The sequence below is a fragment of the Amphiura filiformis genome, chromosome 3 (genome assembly GCF_039555335.1).
Source record: "Amphiura filiformis chromosome 3, Afil_fr2py, whole genome shotgun sequence".
NCBI lineage: Eukaryota > Metazoa > Echinodermata > Ophiuroidea > Amphilepidida > Amphiuridae > Amphiura > Amphiura filiformis.
In genome coordinates, this window is record NC_092630.1 from 10,353,605 (window position 1) to 10,379,233 (window position 25,629).

Below are 25,629 nucleotides of genomic sequence, written 5' to 3' on the forward strand. Positions count from 1 at the left end.
CAGTGGCTATGCATGAGTGAGTCGACGGTGCACGAAATAACTCGAAATCACCAAGGGCCCCGAATAGATTGGGTTTGAAATCTATAGGCCCTCATCAAATTTAAACGGGCCCTAACTCAAATTGTGAAATGCTTATCCGGGCCCCATGGCCGGAATGACATTTTCAGGGCACGGATGCGCCAGGATAAAATTTAGGGCCCTCGGTATACACGTGTTAGGTCATCCCATCCTATGTAACATATTTTCACTTAAGGGGTACTACACCCACGTGGTAAATTTGTGTCTATTTTTGCATTTTTCTCAAAAACTAATAACACAGTGGTAACAAAAGTTATGTATATTAGGGCCTATAGTGGCAAGGAATCCAATTACTACACTGGAATTTCAGTGAACCAAGACAAGTGGTTTGTTATTTATGACCAGAAATGAGGTAGGATGTACCTCGTTTCCTATCATATATATTGAACCGCTTGTCTTGAGTCACTGAAATTTCAGTATAGTAATTGGATTCCTTGCCCCAATAATATACATAACTTTTGTTACCAGTGTGTAATTATTTTTTGAGAAAAATTCAAAAATAGTCACAAATTTACCACATGGGTGTAGTACCCCCTTAAACCAATGCTTTAGTAAATTTTCCTACTTCCTCCTCCCCCTTGTAAGTTATCCTCCCAAATTCCGGGCCTCTCTGATCTTGGGCCCATTTTCATAGGTTGTTGGCTCGGGGCCTTATTTCGTGCAGTAAGGCCTACTCTCCGTACCTCAAGACGCTGATCATATCCATAATTGCAGAATCTGCTCGCCTCTACCGTAGCTAGAGCACCACTTGGGAATTTGAGATTGATAATTGCTTGGTCAAAATCGTTATTCTTCCTGATCACATCGGCGAAGGCGTCACCATCAGCACTAACAGTAATGGGTAACTCTCCCATTACAGCACACGCCAAGTCAACATCGTGAATGAGTAGGTCCACCCAGCAGGTGCCTGCAAAATCATTTATTAACATCATTATCATTATCATCATGACTTGCTCAATTTTTGTATTGTTTGAACTGAAATTCATGAAGGAAGATTTTATGACATTCAGTCCCAACTTCACTACGGAAGAGTAATCAACTAATCATTACTGTTAATAAAACACTCTCCAATAGAGAAAACTGAAAATTCTATCAAAATTTGAACCAATTATAAAATCATACGGGCATATGCATGGACTCGTATTATACTAGATATCACTAAGGCGTTTGACACCATTGCACCACCGTCTTATCAACAAATTAATACTAGACTAACATACGGTGCCAGTGATCACTTCGTCATATCATCTGGACTCAGAGAGTCGTACTTGAAGGCTATGTAGTCTTCATAAAGTTTAAATAAAGATAATTTTTTCACCAGGTTCGCCGTCGCAAATAATAAAGGAGACAAGTAGAAAAAGTGATCCCGCCTGGGAATCGAACCCAGGTTTACGAGACCTGCGCCTTAACCACTGGGCCACGGGAGCTTCATGATTAGGCTGGTTGAAATTCGAACCCATAAGATGCTATCTACTGAAGATAGGTAGCGCATAATGATGCTATCTACAGAAGAAAAGATGCTATCTACTGAAGATAGTAGCGCATAAAGCATACTATATAATTATTATATTATCTAAGTTGTAATGGCCTTCAAGTACGACTCTCCGAGTCCAGATGATATGACGAAGTGATCACTGGCACCGTATGTTAGTCTAGTATTAATTTGTTGATAAGACGGTGGTGCAATGGTGTCAAATGCCTTAGTGATATCTAGTATCATGCCATCTACCATAAGTTTAATGTAGGTGCTATGATCTGCAGAGCTGTATTGTATAGCAATTAAATCATGCTTGCATGGTACTCCGTCAGGTCCTGATGCTTCTGCTGTCAAACGTGAGGTACCGAAAAGGGACAGTTCTTGAACCCATCTTATTCCCCTGCAAGCTCCTGCATGGTCCTGTATCAACGATCTAGACCAGAACAACTGACATCAACAATAATTCTATTTGTTGTCGATTGTGTGCTGTATACGTATTTCATCACCATCTGACTTCAGAGCCCTTCAAGATGACTTTGGCCTATCAACGGCCAGCCATTCGTATGGTCGTAAAATGGATCCTCGACAGTATAAGTGGACATACGTACCAGGTTTCCATGTCTCTAGCCCAAAGAAAAGTTTATATTAATGTTCCAAATACGTAAATATCTTACCTATGGTGCCCAGCATTGGCCATGAAGGATCCATGGTATCTCTCAAAGTAGTCTTTATATATCTGACATGACCTATTGCCCCTTCTCCCACTCGCTTGATAATAGAATCATATGTTGGGTCAAATCGTCTATAAATAGTGAACAAAAAAATTAAACAAAGTAAACAGTGATGTTTATATCAATATTAATTTTTCGCAACTTTTGAATTAGTGACAGTATAGCGTAGCCAGCGGGGGGGGGGGGGGGCAGAGTGCCCCCCTGACAAAAGATGTGCCCCTCTGACAAAAGATGAAAGAGAAAATCAGGAGGGCAAAGGAAAAGAAAAGGGCAAGGAGCCCCTTTTCTAACAAAATTCAGGGCCAAAATAGTGTAAAATACAAAAAATTTCCGCGCTACGCGCCAACATTGTAACAATAAAGCCCTTTTTAGCCGGATAATGGGCGAAAATAGTGTCAAATACCATTTTTTTCGCGCTACGCGCGCACATCATCACAATAAGGCCCTTTTCGGGAAGCTCGAAGACATACAGTCTCTATGTATTGTATGATGCAACTGCAATTTTTTCGTCTGTGCCCCAAAAATTTTATTTTGCCCCCCCCCCCCCCACCAAGAAAGCTGGCTACGCCCCTGATTAGTGAACTCTTTCATTTAATGTGTGCTCATTCAAGCATGAATGAAATCAGTGTCTTTGATGCTATGCGTCTGCTGATGATGCTTGCCAAAAATATTTTCAATTGACGAAATAATTTTTGAAATATTGAAACAAATCCAAATGGGTAGTTATTTTTGTTTTGCTCTTAGCATACATAAAAGGATGGCAGTATTTCACGTGGGTAAAAACATGGAAGAACTCGTAAAAAGCGCGGCAAATTCAAAAGACTGATCCATTTCGTGCATCCCAGTATGTACGTCATACATCTAAAAATGACGAATACGTACCTATTAAAACCGCATAGCAGAGGAAGCTTGCATTCCTCTGCCACCTTGTAACATTCATCAGCTGCTGCGGAATCGTGAGCCAAGGGTTTCTCAGTAAATACGGCCTTTCCTGCAAGTATAATGTAAATATCAAAAGGTAGGCCTATTATTATGGCATAGGCTTAACATTTATAATAAAGGTATGGTCATAAAATATCCGACAAGCTATAGGCCTTATAGCCCCTCCCCATTACAAAAAACACACCATCGATACATCCTAAAATCTAGGCTGAGAAGGTTGTTTATTATTTTAATAGCCTAATTGCGGACGTGGTTGACATAATTGTACATGCTATATAAGGCCTATAAATCGCTTTGAGATCAAGTCAATAAGTAGTTCTACTGCAATGACTGTTATATACTGTTGGGTGCATAAATAATACACAAATTAATTATCTTATTAATATACCGTACCTGCTCTTAAAGATTCTGTAATGATTTTCTGGTGAGTTGGCGTGGGCGTGCACACTATCACTCCATGTAAACTAGCAAAGAAAACATTAAAAACAAACAAACACTTATTTACAAAGGTATTTGTAAATAAACAATAAATCATTTTGGGGATTTATAGTGCACGATGCCATTGAACGCACAGGCCTCAGTACACTTTATACCTATAGTTCTCAACGCTAATGAATTCTTATTTATTCTGGATAGATAAAGAAGTAATTACAATTTCAAGATAGGCGTTTAGGCAAGAAGTCAAGAAGCTGTGTAATTAATATTATGACAACTTGAACATGCAACTATTTAAGCTGCAGGAGCCGTGTATTTTTTAGTGCTAACAATTGAAATCATGCAATTGCGTTGCACTAGCTTTTTGTATACACTTCATCCCATACCGTTGTACAGAGCTAGCTAAGTACTACTACGCGGTATGGGTTCCCTGGAAAACCTGTACTACTTTATACCTTTGAAAAACCATTTAACAACATTTAGGCCCTACAGGGACGCAGTTCAATGTGCCACGGAATTAAAAAGTTTAATTATATGATATTTATGTAAAATTATCGATTTTACCGTACGTCATCAAACATTCGTAGAAATAGAACTTTTAAGTCCAGTATAAATGTTTAAAAACATTTATACTGGACTATAGATCGGGAATAGACTAAACTAGACAAGTTACATATATTCTGCATCGAATACTCGGAGTCTGTAGCAGCCTTCATGCTTCACCTGCAAACTTAATTAAAGGTGATTGTGATTTGTTGCCATCAAGGTTGTCTGTGTCTTTGTTCATTCTTTGTGTAAAGTGAACCTGTAAAATCATGTACCGAATGCAGTTTTTGATACTAAAAGTATTGCGGTACATGTAGGCCTACATGTAGGCCTACACGTCATCTTATGCAATTTTCGGCCGTTGTTTCGGCCTACAGTTTTTGTTTAGGACTTCTGTGTTGTGGACAATACTATTTTGTTTTTACGAAAGTGATAATTTCTCCATCATTTAGTTTCAAGTTGCTTTATTTATTACTAAATATTCGGTCTGGATATGAAATTGATAGGCCTAATGGCGTAAAGGACCCCCGGGAAAGGACCATGTGTTATAAGTTGAGACTCCCAAAAGACTGACGGCGGCGTGACATTTATCTTGAACAAATGAAACGATAATGATATTTTCAAAATGAATACTTTTACACCCTTCATATTAGCCCGGTTTTAAAGCTTAGTTCATTCATTTTAATCCCGGGGTGGGCACTCAACATTAGAAGTGACGGGTATATATAGGGTATGTGCCTACCGGCGTCGCGAAGTAGGGGCCTATCGGGTAAAAAACGATAGTTTAAAAAAAGGGGGTCATTGGGTATAAGATTTTGAAAAAGGGGGTCATTGAGTAGGCCTATAATATTTGAAAATAAGGGGTCATCGGGTAGAAAATTGTGAAAAAATGGAGCAAAATTCTATTTTCTTGTTCCAAATTTTCCACACAAATTTGTTGAAATAAGAGAATTTGACAATTTCGGCATCAGGCCTATTTTGTGGCATTTTGATAATCCTATTCTAGAAAAACGGGGGTCATGGGTAGCTGCAACCAAAAAAAAGGGGGGGTCATCGGGTATGACTTTAAAAAAGGGGTCATCGGGTATAGAAAAGAGGGGCCTATTGACAGGCACATACCGTCACTTCCAAAGTTGAGTGCCCCCCCCCCCCGGATTTTAATTTGACTTGACACCAAAACCAGGATTTCCCATTGATGCTGATTAATTGTATGATTACGCTACGAACTTGCAGGGTGGCGGATTGGCGGACACGGTATACCATAGAAAGTCTATGGAAAAAAGTTCATATCAGTTTGATGATATACTTTTGTTCCCTTTTATGTTGACTTGAAAACTAAAATCCCCGATTATAGTACCAATTTGATATCAATAATTGTAGCAACTAAATAATTATGTAGCCTACTTTGTGTAACTTCTCATTTTAGACGATTGAGCACGTTTACAGGCTTGTCCATGTCTTGCCTATAAATAGGCGTCTATATAAAACAGTCAATTTTCAGAATTGCAAGTGTAGCCTAGTCTAAAGTGACAAACAAAGAGATATTGTATTCTGTCTGGTTTGGAATGATTATTTATGACTGAAAGCAGTTTAAGCAGCTAATTAGCACTAATTAAATCGTTTGAATCTGATAATGAAGTAAATTATGATCACCCTGTATACATAGAAGCAAACATCGCACCCAAAATAAAGTATATAATTCTGGTTGGCTTTTTCAATTCAAGCTCTGTTTGATTTTGTGGTCCTCAGATTGAGAAAATATTCCTGAAAAGAAAACTATACCACATGTTCATTAAAAAGTTCATTTTTACACTCTGTATATCTTCTAGTACACCCTGAATATTGACTTCGGGTTTGGGTCAGTCTAATCTCTGTTCTTAATGCTCAATCAAGTTCCAGCAATAGGCCTACCTGTAATTGGTTAATAAAATGATATAACTATTCATCGCAAAATTGAAAGCAATGGCCATACCCGATGTCAGTCAATGGTATCCAAACCACAATATGAACCTGAAGACTCGTCATCAGACTTGGACACTATCCATGCTATCAGTGAGGAATTGCTATTACAATATAATTGTACATGTATTACCCATACCACAGTATTATGTTTGTAATCATTCCTTATTAAAGGCTCAAATGCATAAAACCTTATAACTCATTTATGTTAAGTACAAACTTGTGAATGTGTTTTTCATTTTAAGTAAATGTCATCAAAACATGTATGCCAAGAAATGAACTAAGTACTCAGCATATAAATTTGTGCCCTCCTTGTGGGTTTGTAAGGCAAAATAAAAGAAACAAACAATACAAACTTTATCTGCTTGCACTCTCTTTTTTACAGTGTCGTTAGCTCATTTTTAAGCCTGATGTCCTCCCAGTGAATGTGAAATCCAACATTTTTTCTTCAATCACTGCGCCGTCTCTTTTAAAGACATTTCTTGTTTCTAATAAATTACAGCTTTGTCCTCCAAAATCGCGCATCGCATAGCATGACCTAGGTATATAATGCATACATTTGAATTGACAACATAGATTTCAAACCTTTTATCTGCGTAGACTTTAGCAACTTCATTGGCGGGAACGATCACTGCATCCTCAAGACCTTCCTCGTCCAAACACTTCTTTGCAAGAGCCAGATCGAACTCCACTAGATATTTAAGATGTGCTCTCGGGTGCCTAGCTATGGAGTTCAAATGTGTAGGACCTATCCGTCCAACACCAAACAGTGCGAGTTCTATCTTGGTATTGGCCATTTCGTCGGGAATCTGAAAAAAATATTTAGGCCATAGCTTAGGATTATTAAATACATGTTTGTTTTAACATTTCTGCAGGTAATAAGCTTCTGAAATCTGAAGTCCTTCCCTGCCTAGAAGCCTATCAGCTAAAAGAGCAAGATCCAAGATCAAGATCATTTTGAAAGAAAAGACTCCCCTGTCAGATTATTCCAAAAAATAACATTTAGCTAAGCGACTATTAAGTTAGGAAGTCTTGGCCGACTGTTTCCTTTTTATTTGTAAGATCAACTTTATGCTGAGTCAACCCGACAAATGCTGTTTTATAATTTTATTTCTATCATGTTTTAAAGAGAAATGCACTCATGTACCGTAAACGTTCGCCTAATGGCGCTTTTGGATTCTTAGAAATGTGAGAGCGCCATCCTTGTAAAATCTCAACAGCATTAAGGGATCTAAAATGAGCGTTTATTGCGTTTCGACAGTATTTTTGTGGGACATGAGAGCACCTCAGACCTATCGAATTGCATTCTGAATACGAAGCGTGTCTTTTGATATCAAATAATTTTCATTTTTGAAAATCACAATATAATACAAATTTTATGACAAATTATAAAAATTTGATATTTTTCAAATTTTGATATATAACAGTCCTCGAAGTAAATTATATAAATCTAATGATATATTCTTAAAGTGTATGTAGCAGGGAGGAAAAGCCGACGGTCAATTGAAAATTTGCACCTTTCATATTGAAGATATGGATTTTTTTCCCAAAAAGACCTCATTTTTGTTGGTGTTTTGGGAAAAAAATCCATATCTTCAATACAAAAGGTCAAAATTTTCAATTGATCGTCGGATTTTCATCCACCTACATGCACTTTAAGTATAAATCATCAGATTTATAAAGTTTACTTCAAGTATTGTTAAATATCAAAAATATCAATTTTAATGATTTGCTATAAAATGTGTATTAAATTGCGAATTTCAAAAAATCAAAATTATTTGATATCAGAATGACATTCTTCGTATTTAGAATGCAATTCGATATGTCTGCTGTGCTCTAATGTCCCAAAATAAATACTGTCCAAACGTTCATACCCCAGCCCTTAAGGATACCTGTATGTTAAATTGAGCAACCTATACATAATGCCTCAGAAAAAAATATCGTGACATGACCCAATACTTTAGGTCACTAGGTTAGTTGCTTGAGTAGCAAATGTTTTGGGGTTTCTTCAGGTATTCTTTCTCAAAGTGCCATTGGACTTAATTTGTAAATTGATTCATACGTTATACCTAACTCATTTTGGTAAATCTTTTTATAACATTTTGTAATTTCTTCATATTTTTTTAATATTCTTCAGTTCAAAATTACACCCTTTTATTGTCTGACCCGTTAGCTCAGTCGGTAGAGGGTGCGCCTTGAATGGTGAATGGTTCTTGTTCGAATCTTGATTTCTGCCCCCACTTTTATGTGAAGAAGGGTCAAGAAATGTTTTTGGATTTTGTCCCCATTTTACGAACGAATATTGTAATTTTTTTAAATTTAATTTTAATTTTCTTATTTTTTTTAGATAAATAGGCACTGCGAACAAACGGCAACAAAAACCGCTGATAAAATTTGCTCCACCTGCTACCTATCAATGCGTGATATATTCCACTACATTTTACTGTTAAATGACCTTTGAAAAATAGAACGGCCTCAATGTTTCAAATTGTGTAACTACATTACTTTTTTCATTTATGCATTATAAATGATCAGCTATTTTTTTTTTTTTTTAAAGGATAGAACCCAAGTAGATCAGACCATTGATCATATAACTATCAGACCACGAAGTAGTTACGTAACTCCGTGATGGTATCGGAACCAAGCACTGTTTGTATGGCGATCATTACGATCACGCTATTTTGGTATGCCTTTTTTGTGTACTGATTGTTTCGATCGTGGTTCATTACTTAATCGCGTGATCCCGTTGACATATTACGTAACTTCGATACCGGGGTTCGATACTGAATAGTTGTTGAGTGCACATAATATGGAAAGCCATTGGGGTATATTGTGTGCCTTCCAAAGCGCCTTATAACATGTTCTCATTGTGTTGTGGAATCCTAGCCAGTATTCAATGATAGCTATACGCTGGCGAAGTTACGTAATTAATTGGATTAATTACCATAGCAATAGGTGAAAACAATTTTGAACATATCGCGCTGCACTACAAGCAGGTTACACTCATCACCTGTATTCACCTGTATTCATTCACCTGTATTCACCTGTCTTCACGGGCTCTTGGTAAGACTAAAGTCTTATTTTTGCCCACCCACACTTATCACAAAAAACCACACTGCATGGTCCTAAAAAAATTTGCCGAGGCCCTAGGGCCTTTCAAGATCACAAAACACTCTTGGTGCCAAACTTCACTTCACCACAAAGTATCCCTTGCGCTGTCAAATTGATGAAAGTACACTATTTTGCAACACAAACTTCATGGATGGCCATCATTCCCAATACTGTGTACACAACTGTTGGTTGACTACCACCACTCACATGCCTGTATGGCTACATGCACAATAATAATCATCGTTTGCCCATCACTTCCAATGCCATCCTTGCAGTAATTGGTGGATGACCAACATTCTATGTGTGTCCCTTGCACAGTTGGCTGGCTATTAGACTCATCACCAATGCTTGCAATGCCTTATAATATTCTTTACTTGCATATCTTGTACACAGAATGATGGTTGCATACAATACTTTCTGCACACTTGTGCCCAATTGCACTTGCTCTGTTGATTGACTATCTCTCTTGTTACCATCACTTACGGTACTTAATGGATGAATCTCATTCTCTTCACTGCTTCCGACTCTTACTACTAACTTTTGGATGACCACCACTAGTTACCATCACTCTCATTTCAAACTCTTCTATTGACTAAAAAAGTCACTATGCTAATAGCAGAATTTGTTCATCTTCTTAGATAGGTATGCATCCACTTCTGTCTTGAAACTATTTATGGTAGGTGCGTTTACTGCAGATGATGGGAGCTTATTCCAGGTATCTACCACTCTGTATGAAAAGCTGTATTTGCGGATATCTAGACGTGCAAATTTCTTGTGTATTCGAAGATTATGGCCTCTTAACTCTTTATCAACCTCCTTCATCTCAAACAATGTACTCTTGGACATGTCATTTATGCCATGCATAATCTTGTACACCTGAATCATATCGCCCCTTAATCTCCGATATGCAAGAGTTGGTAGATTGAGTCTTCGAAGTCTCATTTCATATGGAAGCTCACGAAAAGATGGAATCATTTTTGTGGCACGCCTCTGGACTTTCTCAATGGCAGTGATATCTTTTTGCAAGAAAGGACTCCAGACACAGTTGGCGTACTCCAGATGAGGCCTCACTAGAGTTTTGTAGAGAGGCCTAAACATATCTTCGTCCATGTAATCAAAAGTGCGCTTGATAAGACCTACTATCCTATTTGCCTTGTTGCTTATGGTTCCAACATGCTTGCTGAATTTTAGTGTTGGATCAAATATCACTCCTAGGTCTTTTTCTTCTGCTCTAACTTTGAGGTCCTGTCTACTTGTCCCACTCCCCATGTTGTAAGTAACAGGGCTTCCTTGTCTGCCAAAATGGATAATTCCACACTTGTCCACATTGAATCTCAGCTGCCAATCTTGGGACCAGTTACTGAGGCTATCTAGATCTCTCTGTAAAACATCACCATCTTTGGGCTCCCCAATTGGTGTGAACACCTTAGTATCATCAGCGAACATTTTCACCGAGCCTTCTAGTACATCTGGCAGATCGTTGATGTACACCACAAACAATATGGGTCCCAACACACTTCCTTGAGGTATCCCGCTCAGTACTTCGGCCCATTCAGACTTGGCTCCATTAACTGAGACACACTGTTTTCTATCCAATAGGAAGCTCTCAATCCATGACAACAGGTTCCCATCTAATCCATGAGCATTCAACTTTTTCAACAGCCTTTGGTGAGGTACAGAATCGAATGCCTTACTGAAATCCAAATATGCAACATCCACTCCTCCTTTCTCTTCTATCATACTTGTCCACATATCCAATACTTCTATCAATTGGGTTACACGATCTGCCGGAACGAAATCCGTGTTGATGCTCACTCAGAAGGTTGTGTCTATCCATGAACTTCATTATGTGATCTCTTAATATTGATTCCATCAATTTACATACCACGGATGTCAGACTCACTGGTCTATAATTTCCAGGAGAAGTTGCTTTCCCCTTTTTGAAAATTGCTGTTACATGCGCATGCTTCCAGGCATCCGGGACTTTCCCATCAGTAATTGACTTATTGAAGATTTTGGTAAGGGGAACTGCAATCACTTCTGCCAATTCTTTAAGAACTTTAGGATGTAGTCCATCCGGTCCTGGTGATTTAGATGGATTAAGTTTCTTCAACCTTTTCATAACCTCTTCGGTGGTTATTTCAACACTGCACAGTGGGTCACCATCATATTTCACCTCTGGTACCGGGATATGACTTAAATCCTCTCTGGTAAATACGCTTGCAAAGAATGCATTCAGGACGTTTGCTTTATCTTCATCACTCTGTGTTCTTGTTCCATCATCTTTATCTAAATCACTAATTCCAGTCTTGACTTTGGTTTTGGAGCGTACATAGTTCCAAAAACTCTTCGGATCTGCCTTAATATCTTCTGCCAATTTCTTCTCAAATTGTCGCTTGGCTCGCCTTACACCACCAGTGGCTTTGTTACGGAGTTTCACATATACTAGGTAATCTTCATACTGCTTGGTGACTGTGTAGCGTTTCCATGCATGATATTTCTTCTTAACTTTTCTCACCGCTTCCTCACACATCCACAAAGGCTTCCGTCTTTTCTTATCATCATTGGTTCTTATCTTTGATTTCGGGATATGTTTATTCATACCTCCTTGTATCTCATCGGCAAATGCTGTCCATGCAGCATTAATGTCAAGTTTATCTAACTTTGTCCAATCGCAATTGCCTAAGTCACTTCTTAGGCCATCCTGTGTATGTCTGCAATCATAGATTGAATAGCAATCATAGATTGAATACAATACTGGTCTTTTCAAATATACTAATCTTACAGGTGCAAGTAATCAGCTTGATATGGTTCAATGAAGAGGTACCGCGTGACGGTATCAGTGCAGCGCGGTATATTCAAAAATTGTTTTCACCTATTGCTATGGTAGTTAATCCGATTATTACGTAACTTCGCCAGCGTATAGAGGCCTTGCGTTTATCGATTGGCTCCAAACAAAAGATTTGAACCGGTTTCTTCCCCGTAATCATGGCGCAGTGCAGTCCATTCAATCAAATGTTGTCATCAACCTATTTGATCGTAGTGCATTTTGTTATGTGTGTGAGACGAACTGTCGCGGTTGATGCAATCATGCTTTTGTTGAATGCATTTGAGCAGTCCGCCATATTTACGGGATGATACGTCATATGCACAGCCTCTATTCAGTTGGTCGTTGTATGATTTTGTTCGTTTACTCATTCAAATTTTATTTATATCATTTGAAGACTGATCCTATTATGATACATCCTCCGTGGAACAGTTTCAAACAAATATAGCTAGGGATTATTGGGACAGAGGTTATCTTTTGAATCCTCTTAGAGGGCTATAATTTTTTTCGGAAGGGGGGTCCCAAATTTACAAAAAGTCTGCGTCAATAAAATTGCGCACCCCCATTTTCGGCAACAAAAATTTTATGATCCCAAACCCAAAAATTGTACTGAAATCAGTCTTTTTGAATAAAATAACACACTTTCTGTGGTCATTGTGTGACTCCCTACATTTTGGTCATAAAACATTTTATGACCCCCTCCTATTATTCTTTCCAAGACCCCCGTATATTTGTGACCCCCCTTCGAATAAAATGATATACCTCTTATGACCACTGATGCATAGGCAAGGACACTCGCGCGAATTGAAAGACTTGTCGCACGCGACAGTTCGTCTCACACACATAACTAATGCCTATACAATCAAATAGGTTCATTACAACATTTGATTGAATGGATTGAGTTACTCTAAAATGAAACGATAAAAACAAAGAATCATGAAAAAAGACACATACAAGATAAAATAATAAAATTATATAAACAATGTTAAAAATAAAAACAAGAAAATAGAGAATGAAATTTCCTCAAATCAGAAAAAAAACATTGACAGACATCATAATCTGTCAGAAATTACTGCATGAGATTCGAACCATCAATCTTCTCCACAAGTTCTCTTTATCCTCGCATATAGTCTAATGCTCTGCTCACTGGGCCACAACGTATCAGATGAATGATTACCGCATTATCATGAACAAGTTTGTTCGATCTTGTTCATAATTGTATGTGTCGATAGATTTCACCCTTGAACTACACGTACCCTTAATGATCAGTGATAATAGTCGGCTTTTACAGGGATGGCGCTCTCTCATTTCCATGAACTCCACAGCGCCATTATAGGCGAACGTTTACGGTATGTGACTTAAAAATCCTAGAGCATCCAAAGTGCCTTTTGAGATAGACTTTCACAATCAGTCAATCGACAGATACATGTATATAATTAGACTGGCCCCAGTCTCCGTTCAGTTCCATCTCTGGATAATGTAACAATAAATAATTACATAATGCCCTATTCCTGTAACCCCCCCCTTAGTTTTCTCAATGCCAAAAACCCATTCCTCTTCATCCACAAATCGACGCCACTGATTACACACACAGTCAGTGCAGCAATATAGAAACATACTCGTATTTATTAGTGAACGCGAAAGCACATTGTAGCGCTGAATTGGGTTGATTTTTAATGCTATGTAATCTACATTCAGTCGTTCTCCATGGACCCGAGGGAGGGTCTAGTATATAATACAATGGTCAATTTAAAAGCCCGGGAGAGGGTCTCAACTTTGGTTTGGGTGGGGATGTGCGGCTGGGATCCGAAAAATACCTGATTTTAAAACTAAATTTGACGAAAAACAGACCCGAAATTATAGCAATTTATGGAAAAAGTTTCGCAAATTTTGCTAAAAACGATGACAGATATGACGAGTTTCATACTTTGATTCCTTTTTTTTGCTTTTTTTCTACACAAACACGTATACGCGTATATTTAATAAAATTCAGACTTTCGCCTTTTTGGACCAAACAAAGAAGTCCGTTCTTGAGTTTTAATACACACCTATGACGTCGCGCTATTGTTTTACCGCTCCATTATTTTCCACGAATGGAGCGATGATCACAATAACACGCCATTCGTAAATGCCTTTCTCTTTTCTCTGAAAAGCAAATACTTTTCAGGGAAAAAGTACTGGCATTTACGAATGTAGTGTTAATATCAATTGCACTTTTGAAAAGCAAGTATTTGCGAAAAGTGCGGTATTGTTATCATCACTTCATTCATGCAAAACAATGATACGAAAAACAAGAAGAAAATGATTTTCATTAATACAATAAATTGAGGAAGCGGATAGCAACATTTGCACAGTATTGTCATGGGACCTGAGAGCACATCAGACATATCGAATTGCATGCTGAATACGAGGATTGTCCCTATATCTAATAATAATAATAATTTTGATTTTGTGAAATTCGCGATATAATACAAATTATTAAAATTTCATATTTTTATATTTTTCCAAATGTAACAGTCCTCGAAGTAAACTTTATAAATCTAATGATATGTAATTAAACTATAGGCCTATGTAGCTGGGATGAAAAGCCGACTCAATTGAAAATTTGACCTTTCATATAGAACTTAAACATTTGTTTCCAAAAGACCTACATTTTTTAGTGTTTTGAGGAAAAAATCTATATCTTTAATAATGAAGGTCACAATTTTCATATGATTGACGGCTGTTCAACCCAACTTCCTACTATTTACTGCATATCGTTAGATTTATACAATTTACTTTGAGGACTGTTAAATTTCAAAAATATCAATTATAAATAATTTGCCTTAAAATGTGTATTGTATCGCGAATTTAATAAAAATCTAAATTATTTGATATCAGAAGGATGTGTCTGATTTGCTCTTAGGTGCCACAAACAAAATACGTAAAAACGTCGCTATCCGAGCCCTTACAATGCAATCTGTGAAAAGCAAGTCAAGATCAAAACGGGCAGGTTAAATTGTTGGCCAAGTACGTTGTACTTATTATGCAAGATGTGTTTTACCCTCACTTAGGCTTTACTTCGTAGGCCTTTACTTTTATTTATTTGGACCTTTCTTTCTACGCTTACTGTTTTTTATAACATTTTTTTTCCTTCTTTATATTTTTATACGTTTTTAGTGGCTTAGGCCCTACATATAATTTGTCATATTTTGGGCAACATTGCTACATATACATAATACACATTCTGTATCAATGTATTTAGGCCTATGAATCTGTTTATTTTCAAATCGTTCTCTTCGGGCATGTTTAATAATGATAAAAGCCACAGTAGGTCTATTTTCTGTATAATTTTTATTTGTCATTAGTATATCTGATGTTTCATCTGATGGTATTTTGGCATCCTTGAATATTTACTTACATCGATCAGTAGGCCTATCCGATACCGTAAAACGGGTAACTTTGGGCACTTTTCAGAGTTTTTAAACCACTGCTTCCAAACAAAACCAAATATATTTCTAATTATCTCTTTTTTATGACGTTAGGGTTCCCTTCTACACCTTGGAAGTTGAAAAAGATTTTTGAATAATTTTGAAAGGGTGCCCTAGGGGTTGAAAATAGCCTGACCAAAGTTACCCCGCATTTGGGGCAACTTTGGTCAGAGTATTACATTCCATGAAGAAAAGAAAATGAAAAAAATTGATCTTCGCTGTATATGGGCAAGGTTTTGTTTTTTGTGACATTTATCCCCATGCAAAATTAAGCAAGCACGCATCCTTGCTCACAAATATCGATTTTATTTTGTCTGAAAAAATGTTAAAAATGCTCATTTTTGGTCAAAAATGCCAATATTTTCGTAACTTTCAAAGAAATTGGACATGAGCGACTTCTTCCAAATATATTTCTTAACAAATTGAGACCAAATATGACTAAAAACAATATTGCTGTACGGAAATATGACCATTTAAAAAATATATTTGAACGACCAAAGTTACCCCGCTTACCGAAGTTACCCCCATTTTACGGTAATTAAATATTACAATGTTAGGGACACTCCATTTGATTTCGGAAGGGGGACTGGAAGTTGAGGTGGCTTTTATTTCGCGTCGAAGGCGGCGAAGTTTGTTTTGTTTTTTGCCGACAAAGTTCAAGGACAATAATAGGCCTAGGTAAAATGTGTTGTAGTACATTTAAAATTTTCGTACCTTTTCGTACCTGATTTTGGTCCTTCTGCTGCGAATCAACGATATATATCCTCGGAATGATTCCATCACATAATTATCCAAGATAAACAATAGTGTCCATAATTGCATGGTTGTTCCAAAATCGTAAACTCGATTCACAGAGAAGAGTATCATTGCTCAGGTATAGCGATAGGTGTAGTTTTCTTGAGGTTGACAACTGTAATGACCATTTCATATGAGCCTAAACATGCTATATGACCTTTTTGCCAATTTTCCTTATTATGCAAAATAGAAACCTAAACGCAACATGACGCAACTACTTCAACAGTTAATACATTAGAAGTGGGCATAAAGAACTATTGATGGTCTAATCACTTTAATGATTTTACGAATCTACGTTTATTCAATTTGTGTAACAAACATTTTAAATCTTTATAATTCAAGAAGGTGGTTACGGATGATTTGAACTAAACACCTGGATCGTGATATGATGGGTATTTCTATAGAAATTTTACATAAAGCTGAGTCGGACTATTTTTGCACTCGCACCTAAAATTTAGTACGATCATTATATTAGTGTATTGTCCGGCATCAATGAGTAATTGATCAATTTGTAAAGAGCAACCTATTTCAATAACACTCCATTCGTGAAAAATAATGGAGCGGTAAAACAATAGCGCGACGTCATAGGTGTGTATAGACCTTTTTCCCTCTATCCCACAATGCACTATTCCAGGGGGTATGACGTAGTTCATCAACCTCATAGATCGTGTGCATCCGATGGTCTTTGCCAGGCCGTTGCAATTATTTTGTCTTAATATGGGCATACTGATTCCATATATGCGGATTATCGTAAAGGCCATCGATGTTACTAATTATGCAATTATTGAATACACGAGTGATGCAGTTACGGAGCGATGCAGAACATCTGTGTAAGAGATTTTGTTTTCGTTTTATTTTCAAGTCCGAAAAAAGTGAAACGGACGCCGGTAAAATATCACTGCGTGTCCCGTCATCAGTTTTTCACCATTAGGTCTATAAAATGTATACAAAGTTAGGTTTCAATAGCAGGAAACTTTTTGGGTGAATACACCATGTCCATAAGGCATAAAAATGTTGTTTTTGCCCCGAAAGGTATTAATGATCACGGCGCCATTATCGTGATTATCGGGGATTCCTTTTTTGTGTTTTTTGCACCAGCCGAAATGTCCGTATTCCAGAATGTAATGAACATAACTATGTACTCCCCCGGGGAGATGATGTATTTTGCGACACTCATACCCCCCTGGAATAGTGCATGATGGGAAAGAGGGAAAAAGGTCTATTAAGTCGGTTAATGGCCAAGGATTAGAACGTGAGTGGGTAAGAATGGCTTCGCCGCTCCGCGGCTCAGCCATTCTTACCCACTCACGTTCTAATCCTTGGCCATTATCCTATACATAAACAAAAAAGTTGTGGTCTGTAATGGGCTGTAATGGGGGTTGACCTTTATTGGCTAATTTTGTCATAACGAAGCATTGTTTTAGACTATTTGCGTTGAAATCGGAGCATATTTAATTTTTGGCAAAAAAAACTGATCACCCCCAAAATGTGACCTTTTGCTTATAACTCAAGAACGGTATATCACAAGTAGGTCAAATTGATTCAATATAGAACTCAATGCGACTGAATAGGTAATGTCGATTTATCATGGAAAGGCCAATAATTTGGGGGCCATTTTCAAGAAAATCGGAGCGTTTTTTTAATTTTGCTCCAATGTTACCTTTTTGCTCATAACTCCCGGCACATCGTAGATAGGTCAAACTATACCTTTTCTGAATCCTTATGACTAGAGGAATACGTTGCTTGTGTTTGTAACCAAGTCCGGGTAATTTGAACTTAAATGCCCCCATATAGAATAAAGATAAGCGATACCGGGTATGCCGCTATAAGTACTGTATCGCTGCCAAATTTAACATGATTTGCACGATTGTTACGGGAATTAATTGGACTAATTGTGACATTTTACATACAACTGAACTTGGACTGAAAAGGACAGGCAACCTTTTTTTTTTTTAACGCACTTTTTCCGGACGTGACAAATGATCATTTCTACCCCATTTGTCTCCCGATTTGTCTGCATTACTTTTGGTTTGTAACATAATTTCTATTGTATTTATTCCGTTGGTATATATTAAATCCCTGATATTTTTGAAAAGTGTGATGACTGCTTAAGTCCCGGGGGGGCCACTCAAATATGGCAGTGTACGCATGCGTGACCAAATTTTTTCAAACACCCCTAAACGAGTTTTACCTACCAGCAAATTTAGCCCCTTAATAAGGTAATTTAGTGTAGAATTTACCCCCTAAATGAGTTTTTGGCTGGTGAAAATGCAACAAATGTACCCTTTTTGGACTCATAATTTACCGAAAATTTGAAAAGGTACCCTAAACAAGTTGTCCAGTTTCAAAAACTACCCTTATTCTTGAAAATCACTGTTTTTTAGACCCTAAACGCGTCACGCGCGTAACTTGCCTTGCCTAAAAAAACACCCCCTTTTACTTGTTTTTTTGGTCACGCATGCGTACAGACCATTTATGTGAGTGATCCCCCCGGGGCTTAAGTATTGCAAGTGGAAAATTCCACACTGACCTTTTTCCATCGTAACAAAGTTTGATGGTCCGTATGTCTATGAACTTAAAGGAGTATTTCGTGATCCTAGCATCCTCTTTTTATGACATTTTTCAGTACATATTCACGAAAAAAGCATATTCCCAAAATTTCAGTTGATTCCGATATTGCGTTTGTGAGTTATGCATGATTATGTGTATTTACACTGCTCCATAGACAATACGTTGTAATTTCGTTCTGGTGCACCAGAACGAAATTCAAATTTCACGATATATTTGCTAAACTACTGCAAGAAATATTTTGTACATAAACATTATGTAGCCAGAGGTTTCCAGTGATATAAAAATCTCAACTTTTTTTGAGAAAAGTGGGGGGATGAGGCTGTGGATCACGAAATGCCCCTATCTTAGCTATATAATTCAGACACGGATCACTGATAGATACGATGAAAAACTACAAAAACAATTAGTCTATGGTGAACCATGAAGCCATATCCATGGAAGCCTTCGAAACAAAATGCGGACTATAATCATATCAGACCATGGTAATGCACATGTATATGCACATTGCTATTATTTAGTGGATTGGTGAAATTCAGATTAATCATGCATGCTATATCACTGCAAAAATTTGACCGTAATTTTTACAGTAGAATTCAGTGGCATATACGGTATATTGCCGTAAAAATGCCCATAACGGTAGAAAGCATATAATTCCTATGTTTTACGGTTAAACTTAAATACCATAGGCCTACATACGAAATAACACACATTTGTCAGGACAATACGGCTATTTAGGGCCTAGGCCTATCTTTAATACTATTTAAAAAATTGGAAGATGCAACACTTTACACACACACCACACCCACCAACACACCCCAATAAACAAATACCGGTACATTCTTACGGTACTAACATACCTATTTTCAGTGATTTTTTTGGGGCATTTTTGACATTTATAGAGTCCTAGAAGTCGTCGACTATCAATTGAAAATGTTGACCTTTCGTATTGAAGATATACATTTTGCCCCCAAATACCTAAAATTGTTGGTCTTTTTGGGGAAAATATTATAAACTACGCAAAAAAAGTTTCTTTATGGTTAGCAAATTTACCCACTATTAAAATCTAGCAACCAATTTTGTACGTTTGCTCAATAATCGCATGTGGGTGATTGTCCTGCGCATTTTGACACCTCAGTCACTACTCTACGACACTCCTGAGAAAAGATATGAATGTTTAAGTAACACGAGGTCGAAAATGAAAATTGCAAAGAGGCCTATTCAGCGATTTTAGAGCTGATTCACTGATCCAAGACGGTTTCATTATTCCTGCCTTTTAAATTTTAATTTAAAGCGTTTTCCTTGATGCATGTTGGATAATCCTTTGCTTATTATGCAGATGAATGATCAAAGACAAAGGTGAGTGGGTACTAAGACATTTACGTTTTGAGAGATGGATTTGGAAAAGGGATTCAAAACAGGTCATGGTCTGGAAGCAGAAGGAATTGAGACACTAGAACATAACATAACATAGAGTGGCCCTCCAGAAGCCCTGATCTTAATCCCTTGGAGAACCTTTGGGATCAGCACAAGAAACGAGTCAAAAAGAAGATAAAGGCAGATAACGCTGGTGGGATTGCGTCGCATCGTTATCAACGAGTGGAACGGGGTTGAGCAAGGTAACATTCGACGCCTCATTAGGAGTATGAGACGCCGCGTGGCTGGTGTAAGGGAAGCCAACGGTGGACACACAAAGTATTGAAAGACGGGTAAAGAAAGAGATTAATCTCAAGTGAAGTTGGAAGCGGCAGTATGATGCCTGAAATGTACTCAGCAATTAAACAAAAAATGTTATCTGCATGTTTGTTGTTTTTTGTGTTCTTTTATGCTGAAAACTTGAATAGGCCTCTTTGCAATTTTCATTTTTCGACCTCGTGTTACTTAAACATTCATATCTTTTCTCAGGAGTGTCGTAGAGTAGTGTTTGAGGTGTCAAAATGTGCAGGACAATCACCTGCATGCGGTTATTGAGCAAACGTACAAAATTATTCGCTAGATTTTAATAGTGGGTAAATTTCCTAACCATAAAGAAACTTTTTTTGCGTAGTGTATATAGGGCTTAGGCCTATCTTTAATATGAAAGGTCAAAATTTTCATATGATGAACGGCTTTACATCCCAGTTACAAGTACTACAAATTACTTCGAATTTGTCAAAAATATCAATATTTTGCCATAAAATGATATCGTGAATTAAACAAAAAATCAAAATTACTTGATATCAGAAGGACATTCCTCGTATTCAAGGGCGTAAATTGGGCAGGGGACAGGGGGACCCGCCCCCCCCCCCCGTGGGGGTGACACAATATCAAATGCCCCCCCCCCCACACACATTTTGGTCCCCACCCCTAAAAAAAAAAAAGGAAAAGAGAGAAGAGAAAGGGAGAAAAAGAGAAGAGAAAAGAGAGAACAAAAAGAAGAGATGCAATTTGGTGTGCCTGATGTGCTCTCAACCGTCCCACAAAAATACGTGAAAACGTCGCTATCCGAGCCCTTTAAATAAACGTTTTCTCACCCGTTTACGGTATCGGTTTTACTAATCTAAATCTGTTCGTTATAGTTTCACTGTATTCACTGACCCATGTAAATTAGATTTGGTAAAAATGAAAAATGTATGGCATGTTTTATAGATTTGGTATACATTTCCCAACAGGATTCGTATATGGTGACCAAAAAAAATAAATCAAAAAATGAAGCCGAATTTTTATTTTGTGAAAATGTGCACCCTGTGCAGAAATCTTCAAAACAGCCACAGCAAATGTCACCCTGTACAGAAACCGTCATATTTATATAATTATTAATAATGTATAGCGATGAAGGAAACTGTATTTTAGGTTCCTTTTTCTTTTTCCCTTAAGAATAGATTTCCCGTATAAAAGAAGTTCAAATTGAAAAAAGGATGGTGACTAACTTCAAGGTCATATGGGCACAATTTGTAATGGTTCTTAATGCATTTTTCATGCTGATTCCAAATATGCTCATGAAAAACTACCAACCCCCTTGATATCTAAATGGTACTCTATATCATCATTGAACAGTCTAGGCCTAGACATAGGGCCTATATGAATTTACCGGGTGTTATTGAACTTGACCGGGCACGTGCAATTTCAATTCCCTTTTAAAGGGAATTTTTATTAATATTAAACTTGAAAAGATAATGATACTTAGGCCTATTTAACATGACTCTCTGATCTCTGTCAAATCTTTTTAAGAACACGTTTTCATGCCCACAATTCACACAATTAATGAATTTTGGCCCATTATCGGACCAGCATTCTATACTGATCGTGTTGGGTTTTGCGTTCAAAAGCTTATCTCTGTTTCCTCATTTTTTAGGCCTAAAGCCATAGGCCTATAATACTGTACCAATCCATTTTCATAAAATTAAAAATCATATTAGGTTTTTTTTTCATATTACCGGTAATGTTAGCTTTTACTGTCAGATATGTCCCCATAGAAAGATAAAAGGGAAAAAACTGGTGTTTATACACCGACTTTAAAAGTTTAGAGGAAAATGAAAACACGCGTTGTGGTGCTTACGGGTTTTGACCAAACCACGGATAATAGCTGATAATTTATCTCTTGTCTTCAAGAATAAAATTAACGCCACGGTTAACATTCACTGGTAGTCACGAACATTCAATCAACCATCAAGACTAGGGCCTCAAGCCTTAATTACCGTGAGACAACTTTTAAGGCTTGGCTTAAGTATTTTGTTTGAGCTTGGTCCTATCAGGACCCAAGCGTGTGTCCACCCAGTAAAACAAGACTCCTTCTCCCGGGCTCCTCAACCGAGCCCGGCTTTCCCTTTTAAAGGGAATTTGCTACACGGACTGCAGCATGCATGCAGCCATACTCTGCAAGACAGAGTCTACCGAGACACAGATCCTGGAATCCAGGATCTGTGACCGTGAGACGAACCCGGGGAGACGAACCTTTTTTTGCCTAAAAGCTGATCTTCACCTCGTTACATGTTGTAGGGCCTAAATGACTGTGGTGTAAATAATTTAGACCCTAAAAATGCTAAATTTATACATCTGTCCTTCTCATCAAAAATTGCGCTTGCTAAATTGTCGATCTGACATGCACCCGGATCATGCATGGTTCAGTCGTTAATAAAAAATATTATTATTAGAGCCAGTGTGCGATTTTCAGCATGACCTATTTGGTATTAAACACAATCATGACAAATCTCACTGAAAATACCCCGGGTAAAATCCGGGGGTAACATACACTTCACCATAGAAAATGCACTATTTTTGAACAGTGATTTTCAAGTTTTTGTGACCACTACAAAATGACAATGTTGTTAAACTGAATCGTCCTGAGCGGAGGCCTATTTGCCAAAAAAGTAACAGTGAAAATGCACATTAGGTTTTTTCCCGCCTACCCACCCGACCTCCAGCTGTTAAAAATTCCTCTGCATCCATATTGTTCCGAATAATCGTTCACTGTGCAAACGATCCAATATATACATGGTTTGATATGAGGTGGCCAAAATCTGTAATATCTATTCCACTTTTTAGGCCTAAATTATAAAAAAAAAAAAAAAAATGACTTACATTTTGTATTAAGTTGCAATAATATCACAAGATCCACCTGTCCGTTGCACTGCACTACATGTATACAGTCCGCCCGTCCGTTGTAAACCCCACGCTAAACAGCTCTAAACTGCACTGCACTGCAGCCTCAACATCATTCTTTACATAGGCCTATGTCACGCGTACATGCTTGTTATTTTCGTAGCAAAGATCCTACATGTACACGCCATGCAGGCTCCACTGATCACCGCATATAATTATAGGCCTATTTTAATACTACATGTAGTATTCTGCAGAGAATATTTATGAGCTCAGTATAGCTCATCAGCATGGCTGGTCAGGCTAAAATTTGGGAAGGGGAAAAGGGGGGAAACTGAGAGAGAAAAAGAGGGAAGAGAAAGGGGAAGAGAAAAAAGAGGTAAGAAAAAAGGAGAAAGGGGAAGAGAAAAAAGAGGTAAGAAAAAAGGGGAAGGGAGAAGAGAAAAGAAGAAAGAAAGAGGGAAGAAGAGAAAGGGGAAAGAAGAAAAGAAAAAGAGGGAAGAAAAAAGGGGAAGCGGGGAGAAGAGAAAAGGGGAAGGGAGAAGAGAAAAGAGAAAGAAAGAGGGAAGAAGATCTATATACTACTTTCATTGGGAAATTTGTTCTCTGAAACACTGATTTTTTAGCTTCTGATATGCCAAAAACCAGGAGCCAGGGGGGTCCGCCCCACCAGGGGCTCGCCGCCAGCTTTCGCTCGCATCAGGCCCTAAATGTTTCAATCTTGCCCCCCCCGGAAGGTCAGGTCTGGTACGCTCCTGAGTGAATGAGTCATCTGAGGGGGGGGGTACCAATCCTGATAGAGTGCAACGACCTCGCAACACTTAATAAACACTTTAATACTTCATAAACACTTATATGTACAGTGAAGGTATAGGGATGTTAATTAAAACACCAAAACACGTTTAGAAATATGAAGATGTTTATGTTTTTAACACAAGATAGTGTTTAAAATATTTAAAAATGTTTTTAACACAAGATAATGTTTAAAATATTAAAAAATGTTTTTTAACACAAGATAGTGTTTAAAATATTAAATAAATGTTTTTTAACACAAGATAGTGTTAAAAATATTATGCTTGATTAGTTCGTGTTGACATCGTGAGTAACTGGATAAACACAAAAAAACTGCAAAAACAAGTGTTTATAGATTAACACTAGGCCTATTTGAGTAACACTTTTTAAACATGTAAAATCGTTAATGTAGGAACCCTACTAACATTTATGTTAAAATATTAACAATTGTGTGTTAAAATATAAACACAAAATGTTAATATTTGAACACATTTAAACAGCTTAACGTGTTTTAAAAGTTACTCAAATAGCGTTATCTATTAACACTTGTTTTTGGAGGGTGTTGTTAACCTGTTAAAGCATTTAAAACATCCGCATATCGCATTTAATCATTAGTGTTAATGTGTTAATAAAAGTGTGAAAGTGTCAATATTTTAACACACAATTGTTAATATTTTAACACAAATGTTAATATTTTAACACAAATGTTAATATTTTATTCAAAAGTATTACTCAAATATAGTGTTAAGCTATTGTTTTGCAGTGTAGTATAAAACTATCTCGCTTAGTAAACTCGGACGTACCGACTACCGAGATAGTAACTCGGGCCCTGACTTAGCAACTCGGGCCGCGAGATATAGTCCGAGATAGAAACTCGGGGCCGTCGAGATAGTATAACACGGAGCCCCGATTTAGTAACTCGGGGTCCGATGATAGTAACTCGGGCCCCGACTTAGTGACTTGGGGCCCGACTTAGTAACTTGGGGCCCCGAGATAGTAACTCAGGGTCCACGATAGTAACTCGGCGCCCCGAGATAGTAACTCTGGGCCTCGATATATAGTAACTCGGGGCCCGAGTTAGTAACTTGGGCCCTGACCTAGTAACACGGGGTCCGAGATAGTAAGGGCTGTACAATAATTATGAGCCCCCGGGGAGGGTAAATTTACAAACGGCTCGCCAAAAATCGCTTGCCCCCCCTTCTTGGCCCACCAAAAATTGCTCCCCCCCCCCCTCGGCCCGCCAAATTTTTTTTGCATATTTAAGCGTTTTGTGTACGGTTTTCCTAAGCCTTTTATTTAAAAGGCGCCCCAAGAATGTGT

The 25,629-nt window shown here is 37.6% G+C and overlaps 1 protein-coding gene across 1 annotated transcript in view; it reads right to left on the reverse strand.

Annotated features, from left to right (window-relative positions):
- The window catches only part of LOC140148017 (inositol 2-dehydrogenase-like), a 37,193-nt gene extending 13,546 nt beyond the window's left edge, over positions 1–23,647 (reverse strand). Inside the window, exons 1-6 of the mRNA XM_072169844.1 lie at positions 23,500–23,647; positions 6,754–6,977; positions 3,622–3,692; positions 3,169–3,277; positions 2,230–2,357; positions 762–985 (exon numbers count right to left, since the gene is read on the reverse strand). Of these exons, the coding sequence (XP_072025945.1) occupies positions 762–985; positions 2,230–2,357; positions 3,169–3,277; positions 3,622–3,692; positions 6,754–6,965 (744 nt within the window). The 5' untranslated portion in view covers positions 6,966–6,977; positions 23,500–23,647. The remainder of the gene's footprint in view (positions 1–761; positions 986–2,229; positions 2,358–3,168; positions 3,278–3,621; positions 3,693–6,753; positions 6,978–23,499) is intronic.
- Positions 23,648–25,629: the final 1,982 nt, after the last annotated feature.